The 21,353-nt window shown below is 35.3% G+C and overlaps 1 protein-coding gene across 3 annotated transcripts; it reads right to left on the reverse strand.

Moving 5' to 3' along the window:
* Nucleotides 1–210: 210 nt before the first annotated feature.
* Nucleotides 211–21,300, reverse strand: Dipk2a (divergent protein kinase domain 2A). Of its 3 annotated transcripts, none has more exons than XM_027933929.2 (3): nucleotides 20,404–21,300; nucleotides 5,937–6,240; nucleotides 211–3,050 (listed from the first exon to the last, which is right to left on the reverse strand). In XM_027933929.2, exons 1-3 carry the CDS (start codon nucleotides 21,058–21,060, stop codon nucleotides 2,719–2,721), a joined length of 1,293 nt encoding a protein of 430 aa, XP_027789730.1. In that variant the 5' UTR covers nucleotides 21,061–21,300; the 3' UTR covers nucleotides 211–2,718. The 3 variants fall into 3 exon arrangements, with proteins under 3 accessions (XP_027789730.1, XP_071471676.1, XP_071471677.1); XM_071615575.1 differs by lacking the exon at nucleotides 20,404–21,300 and adding an exon at nucleotides 19,774–19,873; XM_071615576.1 differs by lacking the exon at nucleotides 20,404–21,300 and adding an exon at nucleotides 19,706–19,873.
* Between the last annotated feature and the right edge of the window lie 53 nt (nucleotides 21,301–21,353).

Below are 21,353 nucleotides of genomic sequence, written 5' to 3' on the forward strand. Positions count from 1 at the left end.
TTTTCTTAAATTCCATTTTAATAAAAGTTAAAAAATCACTATTACAGAAAAATTAAGCACACACAAACACACACACCCCACATACACCCCTTAAATTTGGCTCATACCCAACCAGATTTTCAAAAAATTATTTTTAAAAAAAGGCATGCAAGATAAAAAAGGAACAACCTCAAGAAAAATTTGAATCTGAACAGATAGTCTGAAAAAGAATGATTCTTAAAGTATTCTTTATTAAGATCATTAAAAGTTGTAGAAACAACTTTATATTATAAAGGCACAGGGAGACAGTTCTGATAAAATATTCAAATTAAACAGTAACTTACAGTACAAAAGACAATTTTAATGCACATACAAACCCCAAATGTCTGATTCAAAAATATTTTACTGCGTCTATTAATGGGCAATGATTAAAAATATAAATTGCTGCTGTATAATAAATATCTGATAGTGAACATCTTGATAGCAAAGTGAACAAAATATTTATTGCTTTTCACATACATATTTTTCCCTGTAATTTAAAATTCCTAATTCTTTTACTATCTTCTCTTCAATCTTTTCCAAAGATAAAAAGAAATTTCACATGATCTCATGAAGGGGAATGGTAGTTGTAAGAAACTACCTCAAAAGCAATCACTGCTGGCAGTGTTCTCTCACTCACTACTCTGCAACTGCAACCACACTCACTCCTCCAAAATGTAAGAGAAACGTTTGCTAAATCACAGACAACTCCTCTGCAACTGGCATTCTAAGATTTGTAATGAATACTTATCAAATATAAAAGATGTTCTGTTTTGGAATTGTGAATTTTATTTGTAATGCTGAGTAAGAGGTGAATGTTGGAAAAAAGATTTTCTTATTCCCACAAACACTTTCCAAAGTTGTAAAAAGTCAACTTAGTAACATCTTCAGCACTTAAGACATTTCATTGAGAGCTATGCAATGTACCGATGTATAAAAATTAACATAATGCAATCTATTTCAAAATGAAGATCTCTTGCCCTTTTTCTTTCAGTTTTTAAACTGGAATTAAATATTGATTTCATCTGCCTATATGTGTGTGTGTGTGTGTGTGTGTGTGTGTGTGTGTAGCAATCTAATTTTAGGTAGTGCAAGTAGAATTTCTATCACAATAATCAAATAATGGGAAAGCATCATACTAATTAATGCTTTTACAATGTAAGAAATACCTACATTAAAATACTTGATGAAGTTACTTAAACATGTCTATGTTCAGAAGATGTATAGCAGCTACTAATGTGCCTGGCACAGAGTTGATGTTCAATAAATAGTTGCTCAATTAATGAAAAAGCAAAACTTGGCTTTGGTTGTGCATAATTAATTACTTTTTTTTACTTAGATAGTCAGTCTAGAACTAACTACTGCATACTACACCAAATTTTGCTGTAAACAAAATAGCTTCAAACAGAAAAATATTACCTATGTTAGTGATAGTCAACTTATAGATTTTTTTTTTTAAATAGACTACAAAATTCACACATTTGTTAGTTTTTATCCACAGACTGAGTTTTGATGTTTAGCAATTGGAGGAAGCCCCCAGTGGGCAGACTAGCTTCATGATAAAAATTACTGGTCCATAAATAAATAAAAGATTCTAATACCTGATTACACTCAAATTATGACTATCATGTTAATTCTGCAAAACTACCAATGAATATCTTTAAGTTACATATTCTTGAAAGCAGGAGTTTAATTGCCAGGGAGATTTGATTTTAATGATAGCAAAGATACTGGATAAGAAAGGTAGGAAGGTGAGAATTCTATTTTAAATTCTAAACATAGGACGAAGTCTAAAATTTCTTTGGCATATGAATTACTATCTTGGGTTAGCTGAATTTTTTAAAATACTGGTTTACTTATTTCTGAACCAAAATTACCATCAAGGTGTAGATTGCTAGTATATAGTATACACTTGTTAAAGCCATTTAGTGTGACATTTTGCAACATATGCTACACTTCATGTTCAGTGTACATTATAATTATTGGCATAGAGGGATGTAACTTTTAATAACCTGAAATGATATCATGCAATGGTAAAACCACAGGTGAGGGGAAAATTATTTACATAATAAAATATTCAGCTTTCTGAAAAAACAGAGTAAACCTGGGAATCCTGCCCTAACAGTAAATATGTACCGCATAGCACTGAATGAACACTAATTAAAATTTAAATGAACATCTACAGTAACCTGAATGTGTAAAATTTAATTTAAAAACCCATAAAAACGGCGGGAAAAAAAAAAAAAAACCCAACCTATACACCAGAAGGAAAAGGGGCCTATAAAACAGGCCAATCTAACTTGACATTCAAAGTAAAATGCAAGAGATTCACAAAATCATGATAGTAATGCAAACTAAGTTACCAAGTATCCTTTGATACACAGCCAACATAACTATCAGACTCATTTCCAATAGCTTAACAATATTCATTAATCCACCCAGGCAGGGGGGGAGGGGGACAAAGCAGTCAATGATACCTCAAGTTTCCAAAGTATAGGAACATACTTATTTGCAGAAGCATCATGTGAATTTTGAAGTAATGTCTTATTTTGATGGATGTTAATGTAAGATCTATCAGTGCAAGTTTATCATCCTCTGAATGTAATACTTCCAAATTTAATTTTTCCAGATAGTTTTTGGTGGTTGTTTTGCCAGTGCTGTTTAAATGAAGAAAGGAAAAAAAAAAAAGTTCACCATAGACTACCTCACATTGTTACTTAATTGTGCTAGATATTCCCGCAGTTCTTTTGCTGCCTGGAATCTGCCATAGCGCTTCTTTGGGTTGGCACACTCATCCAGTAAGGCCTCGAGGCGGCCATCTTTGGCAATTTCACTTGGTGGGTCATGGAGGAGTCCTCCAGAAGTGCCACGCCAGGTGGCATGTCTGGATAAGAGGTTTTGACAAACAGCATAATAATTGTGGTCCACAGTAACACGGGCACAAAGAATTTCTTTTGAAAATGATAAGCAAGCCTCCTTATCACAGTCATCAAATTTGCTTTCATACCATACATCCCAGTTTTCAGGTTTATCTGTGAAAGACGGAAAAACAAAGAGAAAAATACATTTTAAAATAGAGTTCTCATTGCTTCCCAAAATAGGACATTTCACTATTTAACATACAAGTATGTACTTTACACTATTAGGCGGAGAAGTATATTATGATTTTAAATACTTAAATCACATATTAATTCATATCAATATTTACCAGGAGTTCTTCAGTGTCAACAGAGAACCAGACAAGGTTCCTATCACTCACAGGTTTAGTACAGTGATTTTTCCATCATACATAAAAAGAATCAAAATATGACAAAATGCTACAGGACTGGAGAGGATGTAGCATTTCTGCCCGCATGGAGAACATCTTATTTTAGGTCTTAAAAGATAACAAGTCTGAAAAGAAACAAGGGAAAACAGCATTCTAGGCCCAGGGTAAAGTATATGCAAAGGCACATACTAAAGGGATTGGTCCAGTTGGTCAAGGAAACTATGAGAAGTTTATAGTGGATATAGTGTGAGACAGGTATCTGGAAAGGAAGTACAGATGAGGCTGGAGAAAGATACTGTAACTTGAGCAATCATGACCATGACTTGTTTTATAGAAAGATAGTTCTTGCTAAAGATCAGAGACACTAAGATGATGACAGCAACTAAAGAAGGCCCAGTTTGGAAAAATATTTGACAGGTAATTAACAGGTAAGAGTATGTGTTAAGTTTAAGGTTTTAACTGGATCAGAAGGTAGGTGATAATAAAGTGTCAATTCTCTATAATAGAAAGAAAACAAAGTAGCTATAAGGTATTCAGGAGGGCTTGTGACACATGTAACTAGAACTAGACTGGAACTGTATGAGGTCAGGGGTATAATACCCATATTGTTTGCATCCATGTGCTACATGGAGTCAAGGTTTGAAGGACAAGTCACAAGCTTTATGTGGAAAAGAAAAGAAATTTAGGCAGATGAAACCATTTGGGAAAACCCAGAAGTAAAAAGATTCATTTGAGAAAACAAAAGGCCATAATTTCTGAAGAATCAAAGGTAAAAGAAAGAGGGATATTAAAAATGAAGCACGACAGGACCAACTCACACAGATCGTGCCCTGGTAAGGAATCTGGATTTTACTTGAAGCACAATAAGAAGCCATTAGATCATTTACAAAAATGGAGAGATAAGATCTGATTTGTTTTTCAAAAGTTGGTATTCTAGATGACAGCAAAGGAAGAAAGGATTTCAAGAAGTTGTTACTAATCAAGAGTCATTTTCTCAACTTACTATTAGGTGTTTGCTAATGGCAAAGAAGATATCTAAGTCAGATTCTAATCGGTTAAGGCAATGAACAGAAACAGAAGTAGAAATAGGTAAATCAGCAAAATTTAAAAAAAAAAAAACAACTGAAAAGCAAAAAGTAGCAGAAAGGGCTCTCATACAAACTTGTTTATGTGGAGGTAAAATAAATTGGATATTAATTGGAGTGGGAAGTGAGCTATTTAGAACTATTGTTTAAAAAAGAGATGAATTTTTTTAAACTAAGTTTATATGATAAATGGAAACACACTGAGGGAGTTGCCCCAGCAAAACTTCAATTTTCCTGTGAATAAAAAAAAAAAAATAATTTATTAGAAAGTAGATTGAAGAGGATAAATAACTAGATAGGGGCCTTCTGTAAAAGGACCCTATATAGAAGGTCCAACTATGAGACATTTGAGAAGAGTTGACCAGAGTTTAAATAGCACTAGAAAAATGTTCACTATATGAAATTTAAAAAAATATATGTTATGATTGGATTCATCCAAGGTCAGCAATTAGCTGGTATAAAACTGAAACCATTAATCCAGAAATGTCTGCATACAATGAAATACAAAAAATTATTTTTACAAACATTGGAATAAAAATTTCAAAAGTTCAGGCAAACTGTACAACTCTTCGAACACATTAAAAATAAGTGAATTATACATTAAAAATTTTTTAAAAAGAGCCTGGTGTAAGATGCTACAACAACATTCCAACAGGGCATTCACTCCCTATAGGAGGATTTTCATAGCAAGTTAAGAAATAAAAAGAAAGTAGCTTAGTGAGCACACAATCAAAGCAATTAAAACAAGCAAGTGCTTAACAGTACTGTGCTAAATCATGCAAAAAGTTAGTGTAACCAAATATAATATTATTGTATTAGCTGCATTTTTCAGATGCCATAAATTTGCAACTTCTATTAATCTGAAGGTCCATATATCCCTTATATATCAGGGGAGCATATGGGATTAAAATATAAGATCCTTACCATGGACCAGAAACCCTTTGATTCCTTTTCCTAACTGAATTGGTTCTAAAATATAGACTTTAACACTTTAAAATTCCTATGGCATTTAATTTTCAAAATAGATCAGATATTATGCCAACCTATCATATAGAGAGAGCTCACAAATAAAATGGAGAGCAAACTTCTGGGTAAAATGTAATAATCAGAATGTCAAATTAAAGTCAGAGTTGCAGTATTAGGAATGGTTAAGAACAACAGAACATAAACCATTGTTTTAAGAGATCCCCACAGAAAAATGAGGCCTCCATGAAAGTAGGACAGTCTCTCTGGTAGATTTTGACAAAATAAACTTAATTCTGCATTAGACTCCTAAACCTTAGAAGGTAGCACACTGTACACAAAAGACATACACACACACACACACACACACACAAAGAATATTTGTAAAGATATTAAACTTTAAAGATATTTACTAAATATGGGGAAACTGTGACTAAGAATATAACAAATAAATTAATATTTGTTTGCTGACATTGGTTATGTAAAGTAAAGAAAGATGCAAGGTTGCCATCTAAGGAGGAAATTTAAGGTTTGCTTCATATAAAAACACTGTTTCAACAGAAAAATTATAAACAAAACAAATCTAAAAGTTACATACTTACTTTGTCTAATTAATCTTTTGTCAGCAACCAAAACATTTTCAGCATCCACAATGATTACCTTCCCATCTCGAGGACCAACTGCAAAATTGTCAAAGCTGACATCCAGGAGGTAGAGTGCAAATTCAAAGTCATTGTTTGTAAGCTGCTCGGCTATTTCCATTAACTGCCAGGCAAGGTCAACTCGTTTCTCCCATGGTGCATTGAAGTAACTCCAAAGTTCTTCTCCAACATAATTGACAGCCACCATTCTTCCACAAGCCCCAAGATATTTTGCAAATGGCCAACCTTCATCAGATGGAAAACTCTACAAAAGAATTAGCTTACCATTATAAGAGATTCTAATGATGACATCCTCTTAGTAGAAATTACTACTAGAAATCACTGAATTTTCTTGTTATTGTCAACAGCTCATTAGATAAATTTATTTTTTTTTCTACCTCATACCATTGCAATGGACCTGAAAAAATGTAAATGATGAACTTTCTATTTTAAGTTAAAATAAGATTTGACAAGATGTGCTTATCCAAAATCTCTAAACCAAACTTACAGATCAAAGACAAGACACTGTCTTTATCGCCAAATCTGAAGTATTTACACTTTCCTGTCATCTTCTTGACTCAGGAAAGTGAAATCAACCAATCATTCTAGTGAGTGGACAGTAGTGCAAATCTATTACCAACCATTATTTACCAGGCACAATGTACTAGGCTATGCTGATAAAAAGAGTAAACTAAAGAATTAGTTTCTTGAGCTATAGGCTCTTATTTTGGAAGACCAGACAGAAAACCTACCAATTAATTAGGGTACCTGGTTCTGGCCCTAGAGAGCATTTAACAGGGGCCTTAGGTAATCCAGAAAGAGGGGTAGAATTTAGGGAAAGACTCTTGGGCTTTTAACTACATCCCGAGGTGAGGAAGGGACAAACTGATCCCTATCAATTCTACCTCCACTCCAAGCCTCTTTGGCTAGTCTTGTTTTCCTTTCCCCAGCCACAACATTTTCTGTTCACCTTGGCCCAGCCTCAAAATTATTTATTTTCATAAGTTTATCAAGATTTTTCCAATGGATATTGTTTTAAATCAAAAGAAAAATCTGCCATAATCATAAACAAGTCATTTTCAACTCAAGTAAAATGGTAGTTTATATGTAGAATACTTTCTACTGCTAAGCACCAACTACAAAATGAGCATTGGAGGGGAAAAGAAATATAGGAAGTGTTATCTTAGACAACTTCTTAGATAAGATCACAAGATCGGAGGTATTTTAGAGCCATTTCCTCTGCCTCCAACTTTTCTTTAGGTTGGAAAAGAAAAATTATGAGATGTTGACATAGCCACTATAGGGAGTGAAGGTGAACTGTGAAGACAGTATTATATATATAACTTCATAACAAAACACTGCGGGAAGAATATAAATGTGGTTACTTCCATTGCTAAAAATTGAACAATCTACATATACTTAAAGAGTTAGAGGCTCTTTTTGTGTCTCTTAAGATGCAATATTAATTTTACCCTGAGCTTTTGTCAAGACATAATAATATCCTTACATTAAAATTTTTATCAACTATAAAACAAAGAATATTTTTACAACTAATTTTTACCCATAATTTCCCATTTTCAAATTTCCTTTAGGTATTTAGAAAAGTGACAGATTGCTCATGTTCAAAGTGATAAACTGGTAACCACACATTGTTTTCAACTTTTTCTCCCAATTTAAAATACCTCATTGACCTTGACATTTTGGTTAGACAATGATAAATTATTTAACTATTATCCAGAGGTACTCATGTATAAAGACCCTGACCAAAAAAAAAGGAAAAACACTAAAAATATGTAAATATCTGAAACAAACTAATTTTGTCATGCAAAAACTAAAACAAAGACTCTTCCATACACTATTGATATATTATTCACATGCTATACTGTAGAACAAATATAAACATATCTTTGTGCAAGTAAAGTAAAATGGTCTTTGACAACAGGAGAAAAGGGAACTCTGCCAACATGTGCACATGTACAAATGCCTCCTTGTTTCTGGAGTCTTTCCAACTGGCAAACGACAGTCAAATCCACACTTCATTACCCAAGTCCCTCACAGAACAGCGTAGAATATACGAACAAATGTCACATTGAGCAACTTTATACTCATATAGTGATTTTGACAATTCTAACTGAAGTCTTTTATTTCTCATTTTATAAAAAGCACTACAATTCTTTCATATAGTTTGCTACCTAATCTTTTGGAATGACTTTAATAAATGAATTCATACCATTTGCTCACATGACAAGAATTTTTCATTGCATAATCAAAATAGTCAGATATCCTTAATGAAAACAGAATTCTGTCGGACACATTGTAGTCAAAAAAAAAAAAAAAAAAAAAACTCAAGGGAAGCCGAAATATTTGTTAGTTGCATATTAAGCAATCAATTCTGGCTTAGAATCAAATTATCATAGTCAAATAGAGTTTGAGAGGAAAAACTCAAAACCTAGATTTGTTAACTATATCAAGCAATATAAAAAACAAGTATTCCTGGTGACACAGTAGCTAGGTAGGATTAGTTGCTTAGTACAGACTAGGTACACATTTTCTTATTTAAAACCAAATCTAAAAACCAGACTTTTTAATTGCCTAAACAATCATAATTTGATATAATCTGAAATGATGTGACTATCTTAATGAATTATTTACAACTGAAAAAAAATCCAGGATTGGGGTTGTAACTCAGTGGTAGACTGCTTGCCTAGCATACGCTAGGCACTGGATTCCATTCTCAAGACTGTAAAAGATCCCTCAACAACTAAAAAAAAATATTAAAAAAAGAAAAGAAAAAATATACACAAATATGTCCACTGAAGCGAGCAGCCAAAACTTAGAATGTACCAATTCTAATTGGATTAGAGGTACTTCACTTAATTTTTCAAGGTTTATAATCAAGCTTGAATATATTTCATGAAGTATAATGTGGAAAGTTTTTTAAATTAGATGTTGGTTAAAACTATACAAAGATACAAAACAGATATAAAACTATATGTTTACTTTTTTTGAAATTATTGAAATATTTTTAATTTTCAAAAGTTAAAAAGCTGTGACACTTTATATAAACTGTTAGCAAGAAAGCTGATATCTGGTTAACCTATATAAAACATAAGGTTTTATTTTCCTTTTCTTAGAAATACTCAAATACACTTATTTCATATCCTTCAAAAAATACTGAAGGATATTTGTATCCTTCATTTATATTTTTATTAACAATTTCACAGAAATTGTTAAGCAGAAATAGTACATCCATGTTTTTCATGAACTTGAAATATTGTTATATGCCACTTTACCCTCTTAGAAGAAATTTACCATTTTTCACAATGAGAAAGCAGAAAATAATATATAATCAAAAGGAGCAAGCCTGAATCTTTTATTCTCTGTCAACAGAAAACAGATTAAGTATGTGGATCAAAATAAGGACAGACACAGATGACTTATGTTTCTAACCTTTAACTCTGGCTCAGGAGTTAATAAATAATAATGCCCAATCTACTGGTAAACATGAATTCCTTATCAAATTTATATTCACTTTTATTAGTATTTTTTAAAGTAAGTTGATGATAACACAAAGAAGACTTCTACAGACTATTACTACAAATGTAAAAATTCAAAATAGAAACTTGAACAGGGAATATATAGCTCAGTGGTAGAGCACTTGCCTAAAATGTTCGAGGCCCTGAGTTCAATTCCCAGCACTGAAGGAAAAAAAAAAAAAAAAGAAATTTGAAGTATTAGGCCAAACATGGTTAATCTTAGCCAAGATTTAAATAAATATTTCAAATGTATATAAATTACCATGTCTAGGTATCTTTTATTTATTTGTTGGTAGCAAAATCTGAAGCCACTTTTTTTTTGGGTGGTGGGGGTAAGGGATACTGGGGATTGGCTCCAGGGGCACTTAACCACTGAGCCACATCCCCAGCCCTATTTTGTATTTTATTTAGAAACAAGGTCTCATTGAGTTGCTTAGCACCTCGTCGTTCCTCCTATCTCAGCCTCCCAGCTGTTAGCATTACAGGTATGTGCCACCATGCTCGGCTCAAGCCACTTCTTAAGTATCACAAAATGTAGATATTATCAAGAGCAATACTGTATGCAATTATATGCGGATTTGGAGAACAAGTAAACAAAATCACCAAGGTCATCTTCCACTTTATGAAAAACTAGAAGTGGGGTGACAAAGTTTATATAATCAATATTAAAGAATTTGAATATTTATACTTTATATAATATTTAATAAAATGTCTATATTTAAAGGGCAATAGAGTACATAAATAGAATAATAGACGTGAGATTATATTAAATACTGATGTCCACTTCAACCTCTATCTTACCAGCTATTACTGTAGCAAAATAGTAACTTTTTTGAGCTTTGGATTCTTCCTCTGTAAAATTAGAATAACTGTACCACCATATTCATTAGGCAATCTAAGGAAAAAAGACATGACATATATTTTGTAAATTAATATTACTTTATAAAAACTGCTTACTAAATCCAAACCTTCAAGAGATATGCTTATTTTCCAACAACTATTAAAAGACATCTGCAGCTGGGTGTGGTAGTGCATTCCTGTAATCCCAGCAGCTTGGCAGGCTGAGACAGCAGAACTGCAAGTTCAAAGCCAGCCCTAGCAATGGTGAGGTGCTAACAACTCAGTGAGACCCTGTCTCTAAATAAAATACAAAATAGGGCTGGGGATGTGGCTCAGTGGTCCAGTGCCCCTGAGTTCAATTCCTGGTACCCCCTCCCTCCAAAAAAAGGCATCTATAAAAACAAACACCTTCCAAATATAACCAGGAACCACTAAATTAGAGACACATTTTCACTGCCCTCTAGTACCTTCTTATTTATAATGGGATCTACAAAAATTAGTTACCAACATCTAAAAATATACAAAGTATCCAATGTATGGAGATCAAGAATACAAGGATTAAACTTGGTAAAATGCACACACATAAACACCTTAAGTTGCTTTCAGCTTCTTACCTATAAGAACTATAAAGCAAATTTAAAATGACAAAATAACCTATTACTACCTAAATGAAAACCAAATTGTTATATTTTAATAATCAATGAAATGAGATGTGAATGTAATGAGATGTGAAATCTAGAGCTGGAAGGTACCTGAATTGTAAATCTAACTAAATCTTACTAGCACAGTGTTAATTTGCCTAAAGAAGCAACACCAAGTCAGTTATAATTCTTTCTGCAAGAGTCAAAATGAATTCAAATGATAGGTTAATACAACTTTCCAAATTTTCCAATTCGGAAATTTTGAGAATTTTTCAAATTTTAGAAAGGCAACAGTGCATATATACTACAAGGCAGAGTCCCACAAGCAAACATTATGCTGTAAAGATAAAGTAAGATTATTCACCCTATAAGATCTCAGGCTGAGCCTAAATGATGAGCTAATATCAGAGAAACTGGGAATGGAGCAGTCAGAACATTCCCGGCATATGTTAAAGTGAGAAATTGTCTTCTTGATAATGAATAAAAGGCCAATGAAGCTGCAGTGAAATGAATGAAGGAAATGGACTGAGGTAAAGGAGTCTGGTGAGAGAGGTAAGGAGCAGAGCATGGTGGGACTTAGGAAAAAACAAATATATGGCAAACTTCAACATTCCAGATTACTTTACATACTGGAGTTAACCAGGATGCTGTGGTATATAGCATTCTTCCAAAAACAAACAAACAAACAAAAACAAAAACAAAAAACAAGGTTTTAAAATAATCACAATATAACCTTTGATCAATAGCCAACGTCCTTCCAAGTTAATAAGGCCATTTTATTTTAAATGTCATAACATGGTCAGGAAAAAAGAAGACAAGGATGTTTGAGTAATGATATATAAAAGAATATCTTTGGGATTTACTTATTTAGTTTTAGACAATGAATGACAAGAGACTCACAGATTAAATTAAGGTCAACCTTAAGAGTGCTTGCATTCTATTGTCTCTTTCTTCTCCTATCTGACCAAAAGTAGTATTCATATGCTAACTTTAAAAGAAAAATTATTTTCATATAAAAAATATACAATATTTTATAATCATTCATTACCTCACCACATTTCATTAAAAGAAACATAACTTTGTAGTTCACCTACAAAGATCAAATAAGTGCATACCGAACAAGAATGCACTACCACTTGACTGAGCTTTATTTATTTTAAAGGAAGGAATTCCTAGCATAAATAACTTCAAAAAAAAAAATAAAATAAAGCCTATTAGTAATCCAAACACACAATCCAAATCTGGCTATCACATTAGCTACATAACTGGCATTTTTGCACAAAATAATATGAAATGCAAACTTGAAAATACTTTTAGAAAGTAAATGTCATAAAAAATATAGGAAATATTTAAATGTTTGATTTAAAATCTTAAATTATTTTTAAAGGTCCACATTTGAATGATATCCCATTGTGGTGATGCATGTTATAACAGCTGTTCATACAGATTAGTCAACTGTGCTTGTTGGTGACAGACAAATGTGTTCACAGTTTTGTGAACTGTCTGGAAGAAGAATACAGTAAAATTACTGGGATGATTTAATGGTTACCTAATTTTTCTAAAATTTCTCTAAGACCTTAGCTTCCTAATTTGCCACATATCGGCCAAAATCCACAGAAAATACTGTAGAAAAATAACAATCTCAAGATTTTTAAGTCCTAGAATATGTCCCATTTATCATGAAATGATTTTCTGAATACCATTTTCTACCCACCTCAAATTCCAAGAATATTAACCAATGCCTTGAAAATAGCAAAATTATGTTATTCACTAAAATTCATGTCCAATAGCTGAATCTAAAATTGGAAAGCAAAGTCAAAACATACTAGCAACGACAAAAGCAACAAAAAACTACCTAAGTTTAATAGAAATAAATTGTTTTTTAGAGTAAATTATTAAATGACCCACCCAAAAGACTTGATTGTAAATTTTAAATATGCGAACATTTACTAATCTCAACTGACCTTCTCTTACATACTCTCACACCAACAACTGTGATTCACATTTCTAACTTGTATATATAACTACAAGCACCATACTCAAACATTTGTTTCCAATAAAAACAGAATTTCAAAGAAATAGAAAGACATACATTTCTTTTGATCCCAATAACCTAAGAATGCTACCTTGCATGGTGGCTCACACCTGTAATCCCAGCAACTCTGGAGTATGAGGCAAAGAGGATCTCAAATTCAAAGTTAGCTTCAGCAATTGAGCAAAGTCCTAAACAACTCAGTGAGATCCTGTCTCTAATAAAATATAAAAGGGCTGGGGATGTGGCTTGGTTGTTAAGCATCCCTGGGTTTAATCCCTGGTACCAAAAAATTTAAATAAATAAAGAATGCTACCTTACTTTCCTTAGTCAAGATCTGATTTCTTTAAACAGTCTGATAAGTAGAAAAGTACTAACTTCCCTGGTTCCTTTAAAACACTAAATGAATTAACAACCCTCCAGCGAAGGATGGTAAAATATCTACTAATGGCACAGCATCTTCTTCCATTAAATATCTGGTGCCTGATTTTAGATTATTATTCTTGTTGCCTCAAATTTAAGATAGCTGAAACAAAACTCTGGGTTTCCCCAAACCACTTCTTCTCTGGGCTTTCTCATCACAATAGGGAACACAGTAGCTGCTCAGACCAAAAAACCAAGGTAACCCTTTATTTTTCCCTTTCCCTTGTATCTTAACCCAACAGCAAGTCTTAGAATCTACTTCTCTGAACTATATCAGGTTTGACTGCTTTTCATAACCTCTACTGCAACTACGTTGCTCCAAACTACCAAGCTCCCTCTCACAAGCTAAGAGCTACCTTCCCTGGTTCTTTTCTTGCCCCTTATAACACATTCTCCACAAATTAGACCCTATTGAAATCACATCTATGATTTCCCACTGCTCTGAAATAAAATTTTAGCTTACCAAGTGTGGTCACAGGCTACACAGGATCTAACCCTTGTATACCTCTATCTCATTTTCTACTAAATTCCCTATACCCATGTTTGATACCTCTTGCCTCAAAACAGCTTAGCCCTCAGAACTTTGCATCATTGGCTTTTCCTCATCATTCATACCTCAGTTAAAATGTCACTCTTCCTGACCATCCCATTTAAAGTACTACTCCATTCCCAATCCAAGTTTCTTATCAGAGAGCTTCCTTGTTCTCTTTACAGTATATAAAATTTGAAATTATCTTGTTCTTTGCTGCCCACACTAATGCTTCAGAAAGCCAAAGCTATTCAAACTTGCACCCTGGCCTGTCATCCTTACTGTATCCCAAGGGTGTATATGTATAGATCAGTTTGGGGCACTATTGAGCAATGCAGACAATTCTTGTCAGATCTCTTCAAAGCTATAAAACTCCAAAAGGGCTCTAGCAGGGAAAAACATGATGATCCTAAAGCATCATACCTACCTCAGATAATAAATCTTTTAAGATTCTGAATCTAAGAATCCAGGAATTACCTCTATTTTTTAGTATGACATTAACCAAACTAATAAATGGAATTATTAAACTACTATAATGATTTACAGAGAGAAAAACTATTTGCTTTATATTTCTGAATTCTTATCTGAACCATTTTCTACACTACTCACTCTATTCACTTTACTTTTATACAGGACAAATCCCTAATCCCCTTTAGAAATACTTTCCAATAAACTATAGCCTGAAGAAATAGCTATATGTATACGTATGTGTATATGTATATACACATACATATATATATATGTGTATATACACATACATATATATATGTGTGTGTATGTGTATATGTAAGGCAAGTGACATTTAAATATCCTCTATGAGAAAAGTAAAATTTATGCATTTCTGAGACAGATGTCAAAATAATGCACTAAAGAATTTTTCTACTACTATAGATGTCTGAAAATGAAACAGCTGACTTGCAAAGAATATACTGTAAAAAGCTTTATAATTGAAGTGATTTGCTTTATGCCATTCAACAACTCTGTGGTAATAAGAATGTGAATGGGAAGCTATTTCAGTACTGTCCCCAACACTCCTGCCACCCCCTCCCCCCACCTCCACACTGGCAAAATTTCATTTATCATTAGAACTTAATTACTCCCTGAAACTTTCTCTCATACCCATTCCTATTAAGATATGCCCAGTTACCTGGCAGTGTGCATATATACCTGTATTTCAAGGCTTATTATGCCATATTGATTGCAATGTGTTATACCTCATGCACACACTATATACTACACAGTATGCTAATTTTTGTCTAGGGCTGGCTTTCCATCCTTTCAGTCCAAATGCCTTGTAATAAGACTATTTGACAAATGAACAAACAAAATTCAGTTGTGACTGTAAGTCCATAAAGTCCCAGGTATTTCACAGATAACTTCTTATCAACAATCTATTGACTGGATAAAATATTTTGAAATATAGTTTGCAGCTTTCTAGGTTGTATAAATAAGATGAATACCATCCTCATCGTACACTAGCAATTTTCAGTCTTCAGACATTTTTTAACTATTTATTAAAGTTCATTGTTCGTGTAAAAAGAAACAAAGGTAAGGTCACTAATGATTTAATATATAAGTAATGAGTAGAAAGAAAGAAAAAGTCAGCATTTTGTGAACAGTTAGCAGCAATGACAGTAACAAAGAAAGTGGGCTACAGCCTACAAGCCAGAAAAACAAAGAATAAAAATCAGTATGACAATCTCCTGGGAAACTGGCCACCCATGTCCAGAAAGCAGAATCCACACACAAAAAAAAGCTTACTATTCCCCAGCTACATGTGTAAAGAACATGTACTAGCTCATGCAGCAGAAATATAAAGAACAATCAAAGATGAGAAAAAACATAGAAAGGACAAAATTAATAATGGTTAAAAGATTTGGAAAAATCTAGACACTAGACCAAGGTGTCAAATGATTATGTTACACTGATCTTAAGGGCAACTGTCTCTTTCTAGGGTCTTTCTAAAATAAAGAAGTCTCCCTCCTTTTTAGGACCTAAAGTACATAGAATTGTTGTATTATTTTAGTTCTTTTTATGAAGGATATTTAAGTCAAAAGTATCATAAAACCTTAAATGGAAAAACAGAAGTTCAAAATCTTATGAACTTATTAGATAAAAAGTAGTCTACTCAGAACTACTTCTAATGTGCTTGGAAGCCTAAATTTGGGAATACAGTTCAGTTACCACAGCAGCAGCCAGTGGAAGAAAAGTAGGTGTCTCCCTAAGCTGCTGCTTGAAAAACTCTTAAGACAAGAGTAGGGAACATCCTTCCAACAAACTAGTGCCCCATAACACACATTTAACTCTAGTTTTTTCCCTTAATGGAAATCTGTTTTTTTGTTTTAATCTGACTTCATACATATAAAAATCTAGGGGTAGCAGAAAGACTTGCAATAAAGTTATCTATCCTAGCCTCTAACTCACATCTGAGCAAAGACCTTGTATACAAGTCTACAACCCGCTTTTAGAAAAGCTTAATTGGATCCATCAGTTAAAGCTGAACTCCACAAACAGCTAAAACAGGAAAAAACAAAAATATTTATAATTTTTCAAATCAAGAATTTGAGAGCTCCAGTATGTTGAGTCTGAAAGGGAAGGGACCTAACTAACCAAGTGGCCTCAATTTACAGGGAGGAAAGTGAGTTCCACGAAAAAAGTTTAGCAACCTAATCAACACAATTAGCTAAGAAGCCATAATCTTTTCCTTGTTGATTTTAAAAACTGTGTTTTCAGCAGTGCACTTCAAAGTATATGTCACTCTAAATATTATTTTTAAGATAAAAACATCATTCAAAGTACTGTATAAAAATTCATTCCTTAAGGTAGGACCAGGCAAAATCATTATAACTACAGGTATGGTTTACAGTTAGAATTTCCACTATTTTTTAAGATAATCCGTACCCCAAGTAAGCTTCAAAATAGCTCTTCAAATGCACTAAATGAGTAAAGTTACTACTTTTATCTTATTTACTGTCATAGAGTGCTTACAATGTATCAGGCCCTATATAAATACTTTGCAGATATTTTTCCATTAATAAGAAATAAAATGAGAGCTCAAAAACAATATCTTAAGCAATGATAGTTACATACTATAAAATTTAAGTCCTGATAAAACTATGATTCAAAAAGTTTAAGGCAAATGAAGTTCGACAAATATGAAGTAAAATAAATTTTCAGCTCCTCCCCAACAGCTTTCTTCATTTTCTAGAAACAAACTCATCTCCAGTAACCAGGTCAAAGTCAGAGATACTGTCTGGGCTTCAAGAAATCCAAACAGCATAAAATCCTCCCTGGCCCCACAGTCCTCTGTAAATTCAAGAACAGGTTAAGTACAAATACTAACAGAAAATTTACCAACAAAATAACTTGTCATCTTGCCAATTACCATGACACCTCAATTTTTTAATATTCCAAGACTGCTATTACACAATACAAAAATCAACAATGCTCTTCTTCTGCTGTAAGACTATAGCATACTTGGCATTAAAATATACCTCTTGGTGAAGTGGAAAAAAATGTGAAGACAAAAAGAAGGTATCCGAATAGAAGATTAAGGCACTACTAGCATTATCTTGTTGCTTGAAGTTTATAAAAATTTTTTCGGAAGGCAATTCTATGTCAGAAAAACATTCCTAAGACAATAAGTCTATAAGCTGCTATAAACTATTAAAACCATCCAATAATAAGAAAAAAGTGTACATCCATACCGCTTCCTTCACACTGGGAAATTTATATTACAAATCTATACAGCCTTGCACAAAATCACACAGATAATACCTTTCACAGCTCCTTCCAGGCACAATAGAAACTTTAATTTTTTATTGTTTCTTAAAATCAGAAGAGGAGAATGGGCTAAGTTAGTACGTATTCTTAGGTTCTTTCTTTAGTATCATGTCAAGAGATTTTCAAATGTAGGCCTGGAAGCATATTTACTATAAACAATTTCAATAAGAACAATTTGAGAAGTTAGTTCAGAATTAATTTCCAAACTAGATAATTTTTGGACAATAGAATACAAGAAAAATCTAAAACTGTCCAAAAATTCATTAAGTAGCTCCCTCTCCTGGAAAAAAAAAAAAAGTGAGTTCTTCTTTAAGCTGTAAAATACACACTGGTACCCTTTATTTAAAAGTACATGAAGCAGAAAATGTTTTTAAGTAGAGAGCCAAATTTGAGTGATTTTTCCTATCAGAATTAATATCCTAACATACCATAAGAAACTATAGTTTTATAGAAACATATATATACTAAAAAATGTATTGTGTTTTCCTAGTTAACAAAAAGTTAATTAACCTCATGGTTTGGCTTACAGTATAAAATTTTGTACTTCAGAACAATTTTGAGATTCTTTTCATTTTAGTATTTTATACTATCATCAATCCTCAATTATATTGCTTATACTTCTGAACTGACTTTTACCAAAGATTAAGGGATTCTAAGGAAAGAAACAGCTCAAAGAAGGTCTCTTATTTGACACATATTTTCTCACATACTACAAACTATTCACTCAGAGCAATTGTGTTACGAAGTTTTCAATAAGAAAATAATTGTGATTTTTGAAAATGCTGTTCATTGCAAAAGATGTAAATAACACATAATCATCAAGCGTAAAGCAAACTGAAAATGCCAAAACAACTTCCAACAAAACATAAAAGCTTCCTGGATAAAGCAGATTTAACAGTATAGATCACATACTAGAGTTTCTCAAACTCGGATATCATGACTAAGTTTATGGTTATAAAGAACTTGATAGGTTTTAAAATATTAGTCCTAATATTACTTGTTCCTAATACATCAATACTCAGAACTACCTGACAGAAATCTTTCAATAGGCAGCCAGTATTTTAAATGCAGGAAATATATTACTAAGATAGTTCTTTACTAAACTGTGGGGTCCCAGTTTTTGACAGACTATCTACTTCAGCAAACTACACTGCTAAAGCTTTTCAATGGAATAACCTTGCAGAGATAAAACAGATTTATATTTCTTAAATTGAAAAGATATTTAAATAAAAATAAAATTCAAGTGTCAATATATGTCATAAATATGGGCTCAACCTTAGGAAGACTGGCTAGTTCTTGAACTACAGCCTGAAGTAAATTTCTTCAAGAAAGTTTATCTAGCCTTATACATCATTCACTGTTCAAAGACACAGCACCATTATATGCAATCTGAACTTTAAAAATATTACATATGTCCCATGACACCTTAAAATTGATTAAGCTTAAAATTGACTACACTTAATTTGAGGCAAAACATCTGTTATGATTATTTGGTCAAACTGAGTGAACAAAACTGGTTAATTTTAGCTAAGATGAATAGTGGAGAATTTGAGAAAAGAAAACAATTTAAATAAATACTGCACATTCCTAGTAATGCATTTTAGATAAAAAAAAAAAAAGACACTGTTTACAAATCCTCCAGCCATTAGTGACATTCTTGGCAGAACAGAAAGGGCATCGAACTATACTATACAAGTAACCAAAATTACTTGATTAATTTTGAGTCACTTTTCCCCTTTTCTATTTGAAATACAGCAAAATTGGCATGAAAGGGGGGCACAGTAACTTTTCCTGAGTTACCAAAGAGGGATCACAACCCCACAGCTGTAATCACCATCCAAGGACACATTACAGCCTACAGCCGGGAGTGTGCAGTAACTCCACTACTCCAAAGGCAAACATTTCTTTTCTTTGCTGTCACCAGTAAAAAGATTCCATCCTACTACCTTAAAAGGGCCATTTACTTCCAAAACAAAGTCAGAAGGAAGCAAAGAATAAGGTAAGACGCCAGAACCTCCTTCTCCATTTCTCGCCGGCCTAACATTTCATCTCCTTTCAAGCTGATTAGCAGATGAACTGGGCAGGTCACAGATCACGATGAAAATGTCCGGCGTGGCCTTAGCGTCCCCTTTCCCCCACATCTCAGATCTACTCCCGCCCAAAGCAGGACTCCTGGATTAACCCCGTCGCGGACCACTGTCCCACTCTCTGACCTCATCGTCCCCAATGGGCTTTTTTGAAAGACTGCCAGGTAAATGAACTGAAGTAAAACAAAGACTCCGGGGCCGAAGTTAGGCGGCCAGAGGGGACGGCGAAGGGCAGCGCGAGAGTGGCACAAAACCACGCGGGAAGAACTGCAAGCTCCAGGGCTGGGTCGCGGGGCGCGGTGGACCCATAGCCCGGCAAATGAAAGCAGAAAGGCCGGGAGGGCGGCGGAAGGGAACTCGCTGGAGAGACATTTTTGGGAGCGTGCGAGACGCACTCCCTCTGGCGTTGAAGGATCCGCAGACGAATCGGAGATGCTCTCGAGTGCGGGTGACAGGCGCAGCCTCTCCATCAGCAGGTCGCCCTCCGCACCGGGCGCCGCCCCTTCCCACGCCCGCCGCCGCTCGGCAGGACGCCCCCCGCCCAGCCCCGCGCCTACCTGTAGCACCAGCGGCTCAGGGTTGAAGGCCAGGGTCAGCAGCAGCTGCATGCGCTCCGAGTCCTTGAGGTTGCGGAGCAGGAAGCTACCCGAGTCCTTGGTCTCGGCGTAGCGGCGCACCAGGCGGTCAAGTAGGCGCTGCGAGGGGCAGTGCACCAGGTCCGACCAGCCCTCTACCGCCTCGGGCGTGAGCAGGCGCACGTCGCCGTTGAGGCGCGCGAACTCGGTGCGCGGCATGGCCTGGAGCAGGTCGCAGCGGGGCCGGCCGGTGGCCCGCTTGCAGATGCTCTGGTCGAGCTGCGCCAGCTCGCGCTGCGAGCCGAGGCGCTTGAGCACCACTCGGCGGCGGCCGCCCTCGCGGGGCTCGCCGTACTGCGCGAAGTAGACGTTCTTCACGTTGAGGAAGTCCAGCAGGCGCAAGCGGCCCCACGCTTCGAACACCACCTGCCCGTTGAGGAAGCGACGGCACCAGCTCGTGCCGAAGCACGCCGGGCACTTATTGAGCTGCAGGAAGCGCCGGTCGGTCAGCTCGTTGCGCTGCCAGGAGGCGAGCAGCGACGGCGAGTGCAGCACCATCAGCACCAACAGGCTGCCCAGCGCCGCCAGCTTCAGCGAGCGGGACAGGCGGCCCAGCTTCGGGGGCACCAGGCGCCACATCCCGCCCGCCCGCGACCGGGAGGGCGAGGGCACCCGGGGGCGCCCCCACCGCGCCGCGGCACCGAGAGCGACCGCAGGGACCCCGAGCGGGAGAAGGCGCGAGGGCGCCGGCCGGGACGGGAGGCGGAGTAGGTGTGTGAGAGAGGGAGACTGGGAGCGGGAAGGAGCCGACCCGAACAGGCTGCGACTTCTCCCAGTCACTAGTCTCCACAACTCTCGAGCTCCCTCCTCCGAGCTCCCCGCCCTCGGACTCCGGCGGCACCTCCCCCTCGCCAGCCAAGTTATAGAGGAGC

The sequence above is a fragment of the Marmota flaviventris genome, chromosome 8 (genome assembly GCF_047511675.1).
Source record: "Marmota flaviventris isolate mMarFla1 chromosome 8, mMarFla1.hap1, whole genome shotgun sequence".
Lineage (NCBI taxonomy): Eukaryota > Metazoa > Chordata > Mammalia > Rodentia > Sciuridae > Marmota > Marmota flaviventris.

Bases quoted from the DNA above. Each gene is read 5' to 3' on its own strand.
- Dipk2a (XM_027933929.2), bottom strand. From the start codon at position 21,060: ATGTGGCGCCTGGTGCCCCCGAAGCTGGGCCGCCTGTCCCGCTCGCTG. The intron at 6,241-20,403 runs GTAGGCGCGGGG...ATTCTTTTGTAG, and splicing joins CTGAGCCGCTGGTGCTACAG to AGTTTTCCATCTGATGAAGG. The intron at 3,051-5,936 runs GTAAGTATGTAA...CGTCTTTCACAG, and splicing joins CAAAAGATTAATTAGACAAA to ATAAACCTGAAAACTGGGAT.